At 37.5% G+C, this 18547-nt stretch overlaps 1 protein-coding gene across 4 annotated transcripts in view; it reads left to right on the top strand.

The window, feature by feature from the left end:
• Positions 1-13941, top strand: part of BLTP3B (bridge-like lipid transfer protein family member 3B) — a 45921-nt gene extending 31980 nt beyond the window's left edge. For 3 of the 4 annotated variants that reach the window (XM_014889840.2, XM_014889841.2, XM_088165119.1), the window contains 8 exons: positions 355-1853; positions 2337-2512; positions 3837-3973; positions 4665-4815; positions 9336-9592; positions 11742-11850; positions 12748-12917; positions 13594-13941. In XM_014889840.2, the coding sequence (XP_014745326.2) occupies positions 355-1853; positions 2337-2512; positions 3837-3973; positions 4665-4815; positions 9336-9592; positions 11742-11850; positions 12748-12917; positions 13594-13719 (2625 nt within the window). In that variant the 3' untranslated portion in view covers positions 13720-13941. Of the gene's footprint in view, positions 1-354; positions 1854-2336; positions 2513-3836; positions 3974-4664; positions 4816-9335; positions 9593-11741; positions 11851-12747; positions 12918-13593 lie in introns of those variants that run through there. The other variant, XM_088165120.1, reaches the window with a different exon arrangement.
• Positions 13942-18547: the final 4606 nt, after the last annotated feature.

Below are 18547 nucleotides of genomic sequence, written 5' to 3'. Positions count from 1 at the left end.
TTTGGAAACACTTAAAAAAACTTCTACCAAGCTGCTTGAGTGGAAGAAATGAGCCACTTCAGCCTAATATAGATGAACTAAATTTAAGATCTTCAGATAAGAAAAGCCTGAGACCCTTATGTTTTTGTACAAATATTGATGCCACAGCATCCTTCTGAAAAATGAGAGGGAACATAAATCGTAGTCTGTGAGCCCAATTTCCCCCTGTTCTGTGTCACTGTACTTAATTTCTCATAAAACTATAATTTATTTTCCTTTGTATCAGCTGTCATGGCTATTATTTTGTTTCTTTAATTGTATACCTTCTTAATCTATGTATTTTTAACTAGAAAAAAATGTATTTCTCCTTTGCAGATCATCATCCCATTTGAAAGCAAACCTGAAATTCATAAAGATCAACCTCGTGCACTTTCCATTCAAAGTTCAGAGATGATTGCTACGAATACCAGATGCTCACCAAACTGCAGACACTCTGATCTAGAAGCTTTGTTTCAGAACTTCAAGGACTCTGAATTTTTCAGTAGAACTTTCACCACTTTTCCTAAGTCCCCAAAAAATTTTAATCTTTTACATCCAATCTTCCAGAGACATGCTCATGAACAAGATACGAAAATGCATGATGTTTATAAAGGTTATATTATCCCAGAATTGAATAAATATGCATTAAAGACATCTGCAGCTACTGATGTTTGGGCTGTGCATTTTTCCCAGTTTTGGATAGATTACGAAGGAACAAAAAGTGGGAAAGGCCGGCCAGTAAGCTTTGTGGACTCTTTTCCGCTTTCACTTTGGATTTGCCAGCCGATAAGATTTGCAAAGTCACAAAAAGAACTTGTGTCCCATAATCAGACAGCCTTGAACATTCCAAAAAGCGAATCTAGTGATCTCTCTAATAGACTGCAACGTAAGAAGCTTTTAAAGGAGTATTATAGCAGTGAGATGGAGCCCTCGACCAATGGCATTCAAATGTCTGAGATTTCAGGAGTGCTTTCTGAAAGCTCTTCCTCTGATGCAGATGTACATGTTCTTGTCCATGTTCAAAAACATGTAAGCGTGCAGATCAATCACTACCAGTACCTTTTTTTGCTGTTTCTCCATGAATCCCTTGTATTGCTCCTGGAAAACTTAAGGAAGGACGTAGAGGCAGTGACAGGAAAACCTGCAAAGGAAACAGATGTCTGCATTGGGATTCTGCTGAAAAGTGCAGAAGTAGCCTTACTGCTCCATCCAGTGACTCAGGGAAACCCTTGTAAGTCTCCTGTTGAGGGAGAAGGAAGTCCCGTGGCATCAGAACTCTCCCCTCTGGGAAATGGGGAAACTCTTACTTCAGACAGTAAATTAGTTGGTAGTAAAATAGTGGAAGCTGGTATTACAAATTTCGGTTATGTAAATGACTGCAAGCCTCTGAATGCTGAAGTTAATAAAGGAATTTTACTAGATCCTCTTTTGTTTAAATCAGACAGTAATATGGATTTTCAGAAAGCAATGTCATTTTCTGATGATGCATCAGATAAAGGTTTGGGAGATACAAGTGAAGGAGGAAGCAGTGGACTTTTTAGTAGAAGTGATTCAGAAGAGGTCTGTGGACCTCTAAGTGAAAAAAGTAGTTTGAATCCTAGGGATTTGGTGTCCATTCTAAATAAGAGAGAAGATTCTACTGAATTTTTCATTGATAAAGAGGATGACAGACACATATTCTCAAATAAGTTAAATGGACAGGAAAGCACAACTGAAGGCTGTCCTAACCAAGTCGCTGACTTAGAAACAGAAACTGCCTTAGAATCTGAAGAGCTTGAAATCAACAAAGACAAAGTGACTTCAGTTAAAATGTTTGCATCCCAGTCTTCTTCAAGGTATAGAAGATTTAATACTATATCAGTTTTCCTACTCTTTGAAAATATTTAGCAATCTTGTTGGCCGCGGACTTACAGAACTTTTAGCAGTCAGGAAAGGAACATCTTAAGAGTTGGACTTGATGATCCTTCCAACTCAGGCTGTTCTGTGATTCTGTGTTCTAGTAGATGAAAATTTTTAAAGCATATAAGAAGTTATGCAGTATCTAGCATTCAGTGAAATTTAAAATGAAGTGTTAGTTAATTGGTTTAAACTATTTACTTTTAGCTTAAATGTTAGGAAATATGTACTGAGAGAAGTATCGACATAAATACCTAGATGAATGTACATTGTTTCTACATTTACCTCTTCTTGTCAAAAGATTATTGAATAATCAGATTTTTTTCTTTTATATCTTGCTTGTTTTAGAGGAATTTTAAAACTAACCTTTATGTATTATTTAATATAAATAATAATTTCCTCATATCTTTATATTTTAAAAGTGCTAAGCCTAAGGAACGTTCCTCATCCAACCTCCCTGCATTCTCTGTTTCTTACAAAAATATGAAGAGAAGTCCTTCACAAGTCTCTCTGGATACCATCTCTATTGATAGTATGATGCTAGAGGATCATTTGATAGAGAGTGATGGAAGTGATAGTCAAAGCTTTCTGGAGAAAGGTAAGTAGGTTTAACAAAATATTTTTAAGCAATACATGAAAATGTTGTTTGTTATTAAAGTCATGCTTAAAAGGATTCTAGTCCAGCAAATCCTAGATACTTTACAAGACTACTTCTGTTACCTTCACCAGTAATACCAAGTGTATTCATCATGTATCATTTCAGGGAAGAGCAATAACATGCGCTACTTAAGCAGCACTATTTAATTTTATTTCATTTTAACACTGCTTAATTTTCCTCTCTTAAGGAAAATAAGAGCATTGAAGTGCTGTGTTGCAAATCTGAATTAAACAGAACTTGTTCCTTGCTATGCTTAAAAACAACTGCTTTAGCTGCAAGTACTTACAGGTTGTAGCCTGAATCAGTGTTACACTTGAAGTGGTAAAGAAGCTTTCATTTTAGAAATGGATGAAAGAGAAATGAGTTTTCACTAATGCTCACTGTGCTAATTACCAGGAAGATAGGTTTGGTAGTCTCTTTGCAGCTTATCCCTTAAGGAGTAATTCCCAGCTATTGACTGTTTAATAGCAGGTGTTTGTCCAGTTTTTGCTCATCTGTGCATACACTGATGAAATAATTTTCCCATGTCAGGAAATAGAGTAAGAAGACCTTATTGCTACCTCTTTTCTGATAATTCTAATTTGCATAAAGACTGACTATTTTTTTTCTGTAGGATTTCTCTTCAGTCTAGAGCAATAATGAGAAGACTGCTTCACTTGCAAGCCTCTTATATATCTGAATTGTAGGAGTATTCCTGCATGTGCTTATGTGGGAGTATGCCATAAAATACATTTTCTAGTTTAAATAACCTTTATATGTCTTTTTAGCTTGTTAAACAATATTTAATTGCAGGTTAAGTATCTATGCTTTCCAGTTGTCAAGGAAACACTATCATGATTGATGTAATGAAAATATATGTAGCTTACTTCTCTAAACATATGAGCATCTGCTGTAAAGGCACTGCGCAGTATTTTAGATACACAACCTGGATTTTTTTTCTGGCTGGATCACATTTATATTATTTGATTTGGAAGACTAAAATTGCCTTCGCAGTTTTATTTTAACAATGCATGTAGAGTGCTGTTTTTGTTTTGTCACTATATTCTGCTTTACTTTTGATTAGCATCTGGAACTTTGAACTCGCTGTAAGAGGAATGGACTTGGCAGTTCAATCATAAATATTTGTTTAATAAGACATTCAACTCATGTTAAAAAATGAGTTAACGTGTGCACACACTAACAGACACTGACTTTATTTTTAATGTAGTAGTGATTCAGGTTATGCTGTGCTTACTTTGCATTTTTTCTGATGTTTATATGGAAGGTATTACAGCCACAAACTATCAAAGCCCATCAGAAAATGTCCATGAAGGAGGCACAGTGATTGAAAATTGTGATGGGTCATCTCCAGATGCCATGAGTGCTGCTTCAGAAAATGCCCATGAGACTACTGAAGAAATGGTAATATTATTGTATTCTGTTAGAATACATGATTCTGTAAATTAAACCTAAACCAGAACTAAAATGGCTCCTTTTAGAGGTGAATTTTTGAGTCATTAGAAAAATAGTAGTAATGATGATGGACACACATCTTCTGATACCAAAGCTGGCTTAAAACTGGCTTCTACTTCTTTTTTAAAAATACTGCTACCCAGTAAACAGAGAAAAAGGGCTGACTACTATGCAGATAGCCAAAGTTTAGTAGCCTGTCCTAGCTTTTTAACCTAGTCTGATTCAGCACTGCAAGTGTTTGGTTGTGCTTATGATATGCACAAAGTTGAATGCACTTGTAGGTAATGTCAGATACCTGACATTTCAGGTATCACATAGGTCATGTGCTTTTCTGTCAGAGTAAGGAAACTATCTCAACTTCCATGGCTTTTCTAGCCAGTTCTAAATTGGTGTCAGAGGGGTATAAATACAAGTGTCTGTGTCTGGACAGGCTGTTGAGCAATCAGTTATAAAGCCGATGTGTAAAAAAAGAAAAGAAGAAGAAATGAGAAAACTTGGTACTTCTCTGTGAGCAGGGGTTTTGGATACAAAGAGTTGTTTTCCTTTTGTGATCGAAAGTGTTTAGACATACCTTACAAACAATAATCACTGTAAATTCATTTTATAATCTTATATTGTTTTATCTGGGTTTTGTTGACAGATGTCTGTTGTGGTTTTTCAAGTACTTGGTGTTAATGGTGAAATTGACATCAGAGGAGAAGACACAGAAATATGCTTACAGGTCAACCAAGTAATACCAAACCAACTAGGAAATATTGGTGTTCGACAATATCTGTGCAACAGAACTGTTGGTAAGAACTAACAATTCAGTGGGGTGAAATTGGAGTTGGAAGCATTTGTTCTAAGTAAATAAAAAAAGCAAACACAGTTTTATGTTGGACTAGCATCCCAGTTTAGCATCTAAACTTGCTGGTTTAGAACTCTGATTTCTTTCTTCCTTGTCATACATTAAAAAGGAACTGTGAATGATGATGTCGTTAAAAAGGTGCATTGCATTGAATTCTTCATTAGTTTGCTTTTTTAAAAATGCAGTAAGCTGCATTATGTTCTGGTTTTGGCTGGGGTAGAATTAATTGTCCTCATAGAGATTGGTATGGGACTATGCTTTTGGATTTTGTTTTCCCTATTAAACTGTCTTTGTCTTAAGCCACGAGTTTTTCAATTCTCTCCCCCATCCCACTGGTAGGGAATGAGCGAGAGGCTGTGTGGGGCCTGGCTGCTGGCAGGGTGGAACCACAACACATTGCATTGTCTTATTGTTTCATGAAGATGGAACTCCCTTATGACTCTAATGTACCTTCCTTTGGAGGAATGTTTCTTTTTTTTCAAGATCAGTTTCTCTAGATTAAATGACACATACAATTTAAACAGGCTTATATATATGGCTTAAGATTTTTTTTTTTAATTTCGTCTGTCAGGAAGTATGAGCTTTAAAGAAAAACAACTGTTTTCAGTTTGGGTTGGGTTTTTTGTTTGTTTTGTGTTGTTGGTTGTTTGTTTTTTTTGGTTTTTTTTAAGCTTAATACTACGGGTATAGTTTCATGCCAGATACTTGCACAGCTAGATGAACCAGTGTCTTGTCAGAGGTGTTCTTGGGCATATATACATTCTTTGCCAGAAAACTGAGTTCTTATGGATGAGGTGTTTTCCTTGGCATGGTGTATTGGCATGGCATCTCATGTCACAGTCTGCTTTGCTCCCCTCTGCCAGCCTTCTACATGGATTGCTGGATGGAAGCTCTCTTGCACTGTAGGGTTTTTGGGGCTGATCCCTGGTGCACCTGCTTTTGGTTCAGTTCCTTTCCCAGGAAATAGCTATAGCAGCTGTTGGCTGCCATTTTTTTATGCCAACCTTCTATCAGCATGGCTTTTGTTCAGGAGGTGCTTCAGCTTCAGAGGTGGTACAGCCTCTGTTCCCTGGCTAAAAAGCCCATTTACTGGTAAGCTGAGCCATTGCCAGCAGCTGCTGCCTGAGCAGCTGTTGCACGATGTTGTATTCAAGCATCTGAAGGCTAGGAGAAGGTCCAGCAGGGAGGACTCATAGCTGACCTTCAGCTCATACAGCAGGCAGATTGATTTCTGGTTATCTGCCATATCCTCTGTAAAAGCCAGAGGGAGTAAGTAATATGAACATGCCACCTGCCTGGTCTTGTGTGTATGTACAACTTGAACCTCTGATAATGATAATGCTCATAATGAGAGGCTAGTGCACTGTCTAATTACTTTGTGCATAGAAAGGGTATAACATAATTGGAATCTCCAAATACTTCCATTTCATATCTCTTCCTTTCTCTTTCTGGTGGGTACCTGAATGGGTGAGCCGACAAAACTTTTTTTGTTTTTTTTATGCACTGCTGCTCACTCCTGTTCTGTAATGTACATCTTCTCTCCACTGATCTTTTCACTGTGATTTCTGTACTGTCAGGAATCTTCTGCAGCTGCTGCTGCACCCCATGTCCCATATTCATTTCTATTAGAACAAAAAGAGAAAAAGGTTGGAAAAAGCCTGAGAATCAGATTGAAAGAGACTGTTTAAAAGAATTAACAGTAACAAAATACAGCTAAAAGAACAGGTGAGCAAATGTGTACAATAATATCCCAATAAAAGCAACCTCCCTCTTCAACACCTTATTAAACCTCAAGTGTTGCATTAACAATTGAAACCAGTAACCCGAGGAACCATGCAACGCAGTGAATACTCAGGTTATAATTACAGTCTACAAGATTTCTGGATGAAAATAACCATTTAAAACCTACTATACTGCTAATGCAGTGACGCGGTCAGCCTTAATCACTCTGACTCTAGCAAGCCCAGCTAGCTCAACAGGCTGCCAACGTCAAGAGTGGGCTATCTCTTAGGTTTTCAGAACCCAGAGTATAGCTAGGGCTCCAAGCCCCCTTTGGCCGCTTACGATGTCTGAGGGAAGGTGAAGGATGAGAGGGAGGACCTTTCTAGGTTCCAGGATTGGGTTTATTGGGAGGACAGGGAGGAAGACTACATGCAAGGAAAGGGAACCCAAAAAGGTGAGGAGAATGGGCTTACATCAACTTAAATAGGGGACCTCCCCTGAGGGAGGGTACAAAGCATCAACCAATTAGGAGAAATGGGATGTAACACAAGGCGGGATTGCATATTTCCATAACCAACAGGGGATAACATAGGCGGGGATTTCAACATGGTAACAAATCGTAAACTGAGAAAGGGATGACTGATACAGAACATTCTAGAAAAAAGGGAGGGGCCAGGAGGGATTGACAACCTATGGGGCAGGGATTATGATGAAGGACAGGGAAGTTTCTGGATAAAGGGGCGGAGTTTAGGGTGATGGGCAAAGACAAGCACAGGAAAGGGAGAAACCATTTTATCACAACAGAGGGGTACACCTGGGAAGAGCCATTGTAACGGGGAATATTACAACCAAATAACATGCAAATTAAACACAAACTACAACAATGCAGTAGATGTAAAAAGGGGAAGAATGTGGCTAAAAGCTGGACTAAGTTGAGGGTTACATGGCAGCTGTGCAATTCCCTGCAGGGCTTGATGTAGGACTGCAGCTTTATCCGGTCTTGCCTGGCAGCAAAACCAAAAGAAGCTGGGATGGAGTATGGCAGAGATGTTGTGGGAGGGCTGTACTTTTGCTGAGATCTTACCATGCTGAACATGATTGTGAGAAGGCAACAGCAGTTCACAGCAGCTTCCAAATTTTTGAACCCATTTTTTACTCCATCTTCCCTTGAGGCTGCCCTTTTCAAATACCTGCAAGATAACTAAAATTGACTCAAGTCTGAATGTGTGGTCTTTTTGTCTGCTCTTTTTCTGTACTTTGGATCCTTCCAGCAATGATGCAGGCGCTTTTTGCAGGTGAAGAAATACTTAGGGCACCTACTGCTTATTTCTTTATCTCTATGTGTGGAAAGTATGGATCCTTGAGAGAAATGAAGTTTCCTGAATAAGTTGCAGAGTTTCGTTGAACAGAGTGGTCATTGTTCTTCTATCTGGAGAGTGTCCCTTCTCCTAGGCTGCCAGTAGTTTATTCATTTCTGTCTGGACTGAGCCTAAAATGATAGTTGATACTTGTAGTATGGTTTTGGTTGGTTGCTTGGTTTTTGGGGTGAGTTTTTGTGGGGAAGGGGAATATGAGATTTAGGACTTCTTAAATATTGAAGGATGGAGTTGTGGCTGTTGGTGTTGTGGAAACCTCTATTCACAGAGGTAACAATGGGAGAGGTTCTGGTTCACAGCAGAGGCTGAAGATTCTCGTGTTCATCTTGCCATTGGCCTTTTTTGGCCCAGATCAACAGTGCATCCATCTACCCTGACTCTAGTGCCCGTAGATAAGTGTACGAATCCTGACTGCTGCTGTGCCAGGTCATCCATGAACTGGCACACTATACAGGAAGAGGAATTCAACTAATGTACAAATAGGGAAGTAAATCAATTACATTGTCACGCTGCTGTAGCTCTAGGCAGTGTGTTGCATGATGAATTGACATAATTCAGTTCATTTTTCTTGAGGTATCTTTCAAGTTTCAATGCTTGTTTTTTCTATAGTTCCTGTGATTGTGCTTCTCGTCATAGAAATAATTTCTGTAGATCAGCCATCATAGTGATGACTTGAGAATCCCATGGGGTACCTATTTTGTACAAGAAATGGATACTGCTCACCTCCCCCTTCCCCCATCTGGTTACATTAAATTTGTAGTTTAGTTTAGTTTATTACAGTTTTTAGAACTTTTAAAGTTCTAATGTTGCAGTTGTCCTTACTGATAAGAGATACTGAAATTAGCAAGAAAGTGACAGAGTTTTTCAAGTCTATTGCCACTCAAGTAATGCATGTGGTCATACTCCCTATCTTACTGCACTGCTGCTTATGGTTCCTAAGTCAGGAAGTTCAGCCTTTCCATAAAAATACCTGCTCTCCTGAGAGAGTGAAGTGACTTTAATGTTTTTCTGAATTGAAATTTAAGGACTTAGTGGAAAAGTATGCAAAATAATTGGTTTTCCATCATTAAGGCACCAAGGAAACACAAATTCTTTTTTTTTAGATGTTGATACTTCTGCACTGTCCTTTCTCTTGTCACAGTGAGGTACTAGCCCATATATGTACTGTTTGTTTTTGTACTTTGAAGTGATAAACTTAGAAATTTGCTCTGAAGTTCTGTATTTGCAACACTGCCTTTTATGAATAATAACTCTATGGTACTTTCTGGAAAATCAGTTGGACAACAGAGGAAGAAATAATTACATCGTAATTGATTTTTTGTACACTGCAAAATTTTAATGCAAATTTGTTTTCTTTTTGCAACAGGTTCTGACTGTAAATCTGTGGCTGGACCTGTTAATTCATCACCTGAGATTAGTCTGAGATGGGAAAGCGGGCCTAGTGCTGTTGTACATTCCCTGCTAGCTGTAAAAAATGGGTTTCTTCAGTGTCATGTGGAGAACTTCAGTGCTGAATTTCTAACATCTTCTCTCACAAACATTCAGCATTTTCTAGAAGATGAAACTGTCGCAGAAGTGATGCCTATGAAGATAAAAGTTTCTAATGCAAAGATTAATTTAAAAGTATGTTAACAATGAGATACTCGGCTTCTCTAAAAAAAATTGTGTTCTTGTTTCTTTGATGATAAACTACTAATCTAGATACAGTTAACTTCAAAGAAACTACTGTCATACTCTGAAAGGCCTTTAGATTACACTAAAACAATTTAAAAATCCCTAGATTTGGTTAGCTCTGTGGTATGCCTGGAGGGGAATTATCTGCATGACCAAGCTATTTGTATGAATTAATATTTTATACTTTTTCCTCCTCTCCCAAATCTTTCTTGTAGAGTGACAGTGTCTGGGAATTTTATATGTAAGGTAGATCAAGCTTCTAGAGGCACAGTGTGGCTTTTTCTGGTTAGGCTGTTTGCTTAGCAAAGGATATGGTTTTCTAACTACAAACTATGAATTTTAAAAGTTATTTCTCTCTCCTAGTTGGAGGATAGTTCTTGCAATGAAAGTTCTGTACAAAATAAGGAAAAAGGTTATGGAATTCCAGTACAACCTACCTGAACATTGTTTCTTGCAACCCAAATTTCATGTTCTGCTCTACCAGAAACAGATACTAAACAATGCAAACATTTTCCAGCACCATATCTTAAAATAGTAACATTAAGAGGACACTTCTGTTCAAGTCTCCTAGGGGACTTTCTTTCCGACATTTAAAGATGGTGAGTTCTGTGCTGCACAGCCACTGAATATAAAGATAAGGACAGTTTTTGAGGGATGTAGAGCAACAGAAAAACAAACATAAAGACAATTATTGCATTGCTTTGGACAGTAATAATCACCCATACAAACTTTGAACAAGGTGAGGATTGGAAGAGCAGCTCCAGTTCTGCATCTGGGGCTAAGGTCTTGATTCTGCCAAGATCATTATTGACTGGAAAGTTAATTGACTTGTGTTATACTCAAAATGCCTCAATATTCCTTCCCTCAGTGATACAGCCCTTCCGTCCTCTGAGGATCTTTGGGTTCTGTTTTAGAGCTGTTCCTCCTCTACAGGATTAGCATAAGCATTTTCTGTAAGAGCTGTGGATCTGTTCCTCAGATTTCAGTGGATCATAAACACGAATGCCCAAATGTAAAAAGCAAAGTCTTTACATACAGTCATTTGCATTTAAAACCAGGATTGTGCTAGTTTATTGGCAAGAAGGCAGACTTAAGCAAAATGTTCTTGAGAAAGTGGTTGCTTGAGATGGGGAATGTACAATAATAAACTGGCAACAAGATTCTGCTTGGCAGCAAAAGCACCAAAGTGCTCACTCAGCAGTGCACACAAGTCATGGTGAAGTTACTCATGACGGTTGACAAACTTGCAAATTTGACATAGACGTGATTAATTTTTGTAGAGTTGTTGGGTATTAGAGTGAGAAGATAGGGTTCAAATGTGTGCTGCATTGCCTATTCAATGCAGTATGTTCTTTTATTTCTTCTGCATGAGATTTGATGCAATGTATTTAATGGCAAGGAAGGAATTTAAGATATTTTATTGTTTGCATTTTGTGCTGCAATCTCAATGCTGTTTCAAGAAATTTTGGAAGCTATATCTCAGCAGCTTTCTTGGTACACATTTAATGCTGATATGTATAGTTTCTCATTATACTGGCTGTGTTATTCTGTTAGATAGGGATAATGAAGTATAAAGACTTCCAGGGAAGACCCCAAAGAAGTAATTTGTGAAGTTTCCCTTCTGTTAAATACAGTAATATAACTAAACTGCAGCTGGTGTCATTCCAAACTAAATTCTCAAAAGACAAAATCTGCTCAAGAATGATAGCTGTACCCATTCAGTCTTCAAATACTTCAAGGGAAAATCAGATAGTATGTAGCACAGGCTTCTTATCTGTGACTCAGAGAGCTCCTGAGCTAAAAAATGTCTTGAGTTGGGGTATAATCTTATTGAGATGTCTGTAAAAACACTTTGATGTATTTTAGTCGAACTATATATTGAGTTCAGCAGACTTACTCCAGAGATAATTTTGAGCCTTTAATACGATCCCTGGGGGAAAAAAAATGGAGCCAAAGTTTAGTGGAGATCCCATTAGAAAATTCTGCTCTGAAACATTCTCTTTCAAGTTTCATTAAATCCACTTATGTTTAAATAAATATCCTAATTATCTATTTTGATTTCCTTGTAAACTCATTTTTTGTTACGTGTATTTTTTAGGATGACAGTCCACGTGAAAATCTTAAGGCATCTGAGCTGGTACCCATAAAACTGCATATTGACATACTCTGGATAGAAAGAAGTGATGATGGCACTTTTCTCATTAGAGGTTTGTATGTTCCTGCACCTTGGTATCTCAATTCTATAATCCTATTGTTTTTTTCCTTTGTGCATATATGTGACTAATTATGAAAAGATAATGGATGATGATTTGTGTAAACTCTATTGCCATATGCCATAATTCTAAATGTAGTCACCTTGTTGAAGAGAGTATTGGCTGTGATAACCCACAGCTGAATCAACCTGGGAGAAATAAAAATATGCTTATAATGTCATCAGGATATGCTTCATTAGTGTATATCACCTCACCATGCTAAGTTTAGAGTTCCTTTGTTGCTACAAAGCAAACAAAAAAATGGCCTTTCTTTACAGATTACCAAGGTGGGTACTGTCTTTGTTGTTTTGTGTTGCAGGTAGTAGTAGAAACTACTGTAAAACATGACCCTGACTTCTTTCCTTGATGTGCAACCGTATATTTTAACAGATGTTATGGTGCACTTCAGTTACAAATGCTAGAAAGTTTCTTGAATGCCAAGTAATTAAAGTTACTTTCTGATTTAAAAACTTGATTCTGCAGATTTATCTCAATATGTCTTTAAATGTAAATGCAGTCTTTGGAGAGACCTGGAGACAGTATTTTAATAGCAATATTAATAGTTCTCAAATTTCGGATTATTCAGAGTGCATATTCTGTGGTGATGATACAGGCTGGTATAAAAATGTGTTTATTTTCTTCAGGCTGGAAGTTACATACTGTTTCTTTCTTCCTCTAAAAGCTTATGAGTTTTAATTAAATTCTATTCTTAATTTTGATTTTGAGAGGCAAATATCAATGTACTTAATATTTTAAGTATATTTGTCTTAGGTGGGTTTAATTTTGTACTGATAAGAATAAAGCTTAAAAAAATTTTTGACAAAACCCCTGCACACCATTTCTGTAATACAGACAATCAAAAAGTAAACGATGTGTCAAAGATGAAGAATTCAAGCGGTACATTGCAGCAAGCAGTGGGATCTGTTGAATGTAAAACACAGGACCAAGCCACGCAAACTACCTGGGAAACACCCAGACCTTCTAAATCAAGCAGGGATTCATCTGACTCCCTTAAAAATGAGGTATTAAGAATTCATTTTTACTTCACCTTGCCCCCTCAAAATTATGTTACAATCATTCTTAATCATAATTGTAAGGCTGTCTGGGCGTGGGCCTGTGATACACTTCTGTTTAATCTGTTTGACATGGAAAATAAGGATTGTGGATATTATAGTGTGGTTCAGCAATTTAATACTGCTCCCTAAATAGTGTGATAATACATTGCACTTTTCCTTTACGTCAGAGGGAGTTTTATAAGGGAGTTTTCTTCTCCCTCTCCCTCATTCCTGTACAGCACAACTACTAAAGACAAGAGACTTGGCTGTTTGGTCAGACCCTTACTGATCTATCAGTCATACCCAGATTTTGAATGGATGATGACAGAACTCATATATTAATTTGGCTATTTTTCTCACTAGGTAAGAATGTGTTGTTAAGAGCTCAGAATCTTGGGTCATTTCTATTCCACTCCAGAATAGAAATGGCATACCTGAAACACTGGCTATCCCACCTTTTGAGCTAATTGTATCAACTCCATGTTCTGTACTCACTGAGAATCAGTTGCAATTGACTCAGCCTCAGCAAACCTCTGCCCAGCAATGAATGGGAGCACTTGGTATTTTATAAGTTACTGTAATGGAAAAAGTTGTCAGTATGGAGTTAAACTAATAGTTTTCTTTTCTAACCCAATCATTTCAGCTTATTGAAGAAAATGAATGTCTCAAGCAGGAACTAGCCAAAGCCAAAATGGCTCTTGCTGAGGTCCAAATGGAAAAGGATGCCCTGCTTCACCGCATGAAGAAGATGAATGTTGATCATCAGTAGGACAGTGTTCTGTTGGTGCTAAGCATCATCATCATAACTGCAGCTGGTGGTGGCACCTAAAATACTGCCTGCAAATCACTTGAAAATGTGGGGTTTTTTTGCTAACAAATTTTTCTCATTACAAAAAAAACCGTTTGTGAACCAGGTACTATTCTGAAATTATCATTAAACATTGTAACTTTTCTCAGTCCATTTTAAACTTAAATGACTTTGAAAAAATCAGTTTATACTGTACTTTATTAATTTACTGAGGAAAATAATCATATCATCTACTTTTAATATAATCAAAGGAAATGTTATTTTTAAAATGTTTTCTGAAAAGTGAATGGTTCAGCAATGAAAGAAGGTGCCTGGGTACTTAACAGTCCATGTACCTCACCTCACTAACAAACTGTACCTCTTTTTCTAAGGTTATGTTCTTTGATTGTTGCCAGAAGATACCAATACAAGAGGTTACATTTGCACTATGATGATACAGGCTGGATCCTCTAGAATAGTATAGCTACTGAAAATTAAAATACCAGCCCTAAACTGGCCCTACTTTGAGTGTAATTTGCCCCAAGAGGATTTTAAGTATAATCCTCTGGTGCTATAGAGTTCCATATATCCTTTCCATATGCACTCCTAACATAAAACAGTAAATGCTGGATAATTTAAGTAAGAGGGCATACTACTGGACTTTCCTTCTGTGAGAAGGTCCACTGTATCTGTACAGTTGATGTAATTTAGACATTTACACTTTATTTTTCCTTTCTCTGTAAAGAGGATATAGCCCTGATACAGGATCTGGCCCTTTGTGACAGGTGAGTTTTGAGCCATTTTACATGCATGTCTGATACCTGCACAACTCACCAGACATGCCCGAGGATTTGGTTCAGTGTGTTTAAATTAGTAATGTCAGTGCTTGTGAGGGAGAAAAATCCTACTGGGATTCATTAGTTGTATATTGCTTTTTTTTTGATAAAAAAGCTGTAGAGAATCACTTAATACCCAATGAAATTGTGAGATTACATGAAATGTAATTATACAGTTTAAATTATGGGTGATTTGTACAAATTGAACAGTAATTTTCAGCTAAAAAATGGTAGAGATGAAAAAGTAAAAAAGCACAACACTGTAAAATAGAGACTATAAGAGTGTGCTTCTAAACAATTTAGAAAACAACGTGCAAAACCATACATGCCTGTAAGAGATTGTCTTTGCTGGAAGTAAAACTGACTGAATAATTTAACTAGTGACCTTGAATCTGACAAATGCAAATCTTTTAATTGCTACCACAATTGTTTCTGCTCCATGGGATGTTGGAGGGAAGTTCTGTTTGTAGATAAGCAAGCAAATCTCAAAAAGTATCCTGTGGTTTGACTTTGCATATTCAGGTTGTCAAACCATTTTTAATTAAAATGGTTTTCATTGAAACTTTTTGGAGGACACATAATTTGCACTGCTGGAAATAGTTATTGAAAGTGTGTGGATTTTAATCAAGTACTCTGTGGAAGAACTGGTTTAGGCACTATTTTAAAGCCTCTTGTATGAAACCCTAGTTGAAACTCTTCTTAATGCCCATGGAAATTTTTATTTTATTATTCTGAATTAGATGAAAAAATATACACACAGTGTTTCTATTAGAGAAATTAAATACTTGTTTTTGAATAGTTATACAAGACAATACAGTATTAAATATGAGTGGTGCAATTTTACATAAATACGAAGTCAGATTCAGGGGAGGAGTTCTCCTTTGGTTTAACTCTGGTTGGTACTATTAAAGTAATTCTTCTCTGGTTTATCCTTGCCAAGATCTAGTTGGAATTATTCTGAAGAAAGAATGTATAGAGTGCTTAGTAGCATGTTGCTAGAATATTACACTGAGAATTATCTAATTTTTAAAAAGAAATAAATAGCAATATCAAATGCCTGAGTTTTTTACTGCATAAACTAAAACTTGCTTGTTTTGAGAAAAAACAGTTGCAAACCAAATCCAAAATAACAGGCCCAAACCAGCCCTTCTCAATACAGCTGTTGAAATTCAGAGTATCACTTCCTAGCACTTCATTATAACTGAATACATTTCTACTTTATGGCCGTTGTACAGTAATGAACATCACATGTGGACAGTTCAGAGGAGATGGGTGTGCTTGGTTGTGAGCTTGACAATACTGAGAGTGATAGTACTGTCATTCTGAAGTGTGTTTTGCTATTGAAAAAGCTGCAGAGGGTAAATTTATTAATCTTTGAAAGTACAAAGTTAGACTAAGCTCTAATAGGTTATACTAAACATAGTTACATAAAGCCTCAGAATTCAAAAAAATACTTAATTCATCCTCAAGGCTCTGCTGGTATTCATAACCTCTGGTATTCATAATCTCCTAGACAGGAAGTTTGTACTATCAGTAGAGCCTCTTGCTTTTATTCTGCAAAGACCTAAATGGCAGATAGTTTGGAGAACTTTCTTCTGTATAGAAAATTGACTCCAGAAGTCCGGTAGGAAACCTGTTACCATGTTTTGTTTTACATTTTCTATGGAAATTTAAACTGGCCTACAGTTTAGCTTAACATTCTTCATCCTATTTAGAAATGCTGGTTTAATGTCTAATAAGCTTTCACATCAGCTCACCTGAAAGAGGGTGTGCCCTTTCCCCAGGCTTAGTCACTGAATCTTTCTGGCATGTGCTGTTCCAGTTCTCATTGCCACTTAACTTTGTTGGTAAGCACCAGCTTTAAATCAAAATTCTGTGGCCTTAGGGTGTTACTTAAAAAAGACCTGGTGAAGTTTTGTAGAGATCATACCTGCTCGGGCCCCTTCTGTCTAAGTTCTTTATTTCCCAGTCCCATTGGCCATGGCTGTTTGTACACTGTGCCACCTAGGAAATTATTTGGGAGTCTTAATCTGGGACCACAGGTGATCTCTAAAGGCTAACTGCTAGCTGCAGAAAACTTCCCATGTCTGCCATGATAACTGTTACCTTTATTCAAAATAATTTCATAATAAATGTAAGGAGAGTGTGTTAATAAAGGTAAAGACTTGTATCAAGCATCTACAATTCCAAGAGCACCAAATGTATGTAAGTATTGCAGAAGCAAACTCCCTGCAGTGACCAGATTTCAGGTAAGTAATGATGGACACAATGGTTTCTATGTAAAATAATGCACTCACATTGGTCTTAAAACGTTCATCACAAAATGCTTCAAGTGGATTTTCAGCTCACTGTTGTCATCTGCACATTTTAGAGAGAACATCAGATTCCAATTCAGTTGTTGGTATAAATGAATGCCTTTTTCTCTACTGCTGATATGTTAAATAGCACTGAAATTGTGGGCACTTGCTGTGAAATCCACTAATTCATCCCTCCCAGTAGAGAAATTAGTTTTTTGACAGCCTGGCAATACAACCTTATCTTTTTTTAATTCCAACCCATGCCACTTCACTTCTGCTGACTGGCTTTTGAATAGCAGCCCTATTTCCTGTGCCTCATTGTGAGCCCAGTGGCAGGCTTTGAAGTGCTGAGGCTCACCCGTGGCTCCCAGTGGTGCAGCAGCAAGCAGTGCTCAGCTCACTCCACTGATTGCTCTGGCAGTGACCTCCTCGTCTTAGTACCAACAGGAAACCTGAGAGCACAAGCAGCACAAAGGTCATGCTAATCGGGCTTAAGGGATGCAAAACGTAGATAGGAATGGTGCTCTTTGCTGAAGGAACAAAGCTTTGTTTCTCAATAAAATTAGGAAAAAGCATAAAGATTGCTGGTAAATAAAAGCTGTGTACTTAGCAGTTGTTTGCAGTTTTAGGTATTTTTAGCATGATTATATAAAAGCTTAATTAAAATTGTGTTTAATGAAGATATTTTTGAACGTTTTAGTATTTCAATAACTTTTTTGCAATTCTCAGCTTCTCAAATACTATAGAAAGTCTTGCAAGTATGTAATGCTACTTGCTAGCTGAAACAAGTTGCAGGAATGAAATCTTCAAAAATCAACTAAACTCTTGATAGCCTGTGTTCTCTCCCAAAATAAGGGGTAACTTCTACATCCCAAAGATGAATCTTTCATGTTGCCACCTAATTAAATGGGTAGATAAGAACTTTTTTAAAAGGTATTTTTTTGGCTTTGTCTGCTATTGCCCAAGCCACTCCTAAACAGTTGCATTAAAGTATGTGTATTTTATTATTCCTTCACTATCTCCTGCCTTTCTTTTTGTTGCCATCACTCGTTTTAGTGTGAGTGGAAGTGGAATATATGTATTTCCTAAAGGTTTCTGCCATGTAATCTCAGTATTAAATCTTAATGTTGTTTTAACAATCTCTGAGAGCATTGTTTTGGAAGTAAAAAGAAGATGTACTTATGCCTTATCTTCTTTGAGAGTAAGATGGCAGTGTGCGGAGCATAATGCATGAACTGGTTAATACAGTTTTCCTTGGACAGAGTCTGTTTGAAACCACCATGATTTAATTTGAGTTAGATAATTGCTAAGTATTTTAAACATTTGACAGAGACATGGACGAATGAGCGCTTCGGAAGTGGTAGTGTGAGGCAGTAAGTGGTGAATAAAGAGGCAGCCTCCGTGCACCTTACCTGCGGAACAAATCTGCCAACCACATTCCACCACTACCACGGAAGGTGCAACTGCCAGGAACACCTTCTGTCAGCCTAATGGTATTGTTCTAGTAAGGTGGAGTTTTCGAGCACTGGAAATTGCTTTTGCGGTGAGCATTACCATGTGGCAGCCCGTGACGGTGGACGTGTCGCCGCTGCGAGCAGCCGCCAGGGGGCGCCCTGGGAAGGGTCGCCGGGCAGCCTGGAGCTGCATTACAGGACTGAACATCAGGGCCGCTCTTAC

The sequence above is a fragment of the Sturnus vulgaris genome, chromosome 5 (genome assembly GCF_052056855.1).
Source record: "Sturnus vulgaris isolate bStuVul1 chromosome 5, bStuVul1.hap1, whole genome shotgun sequence".
NCBI lineage: Eukaryota > Metazoa > Chordata > Aves > Passeriformes > Sturnidae > Sturnus > Sturnus vulgaris.
This window is presented reverse-complemented; position numbering and strand designations above follow the sequence as displayed.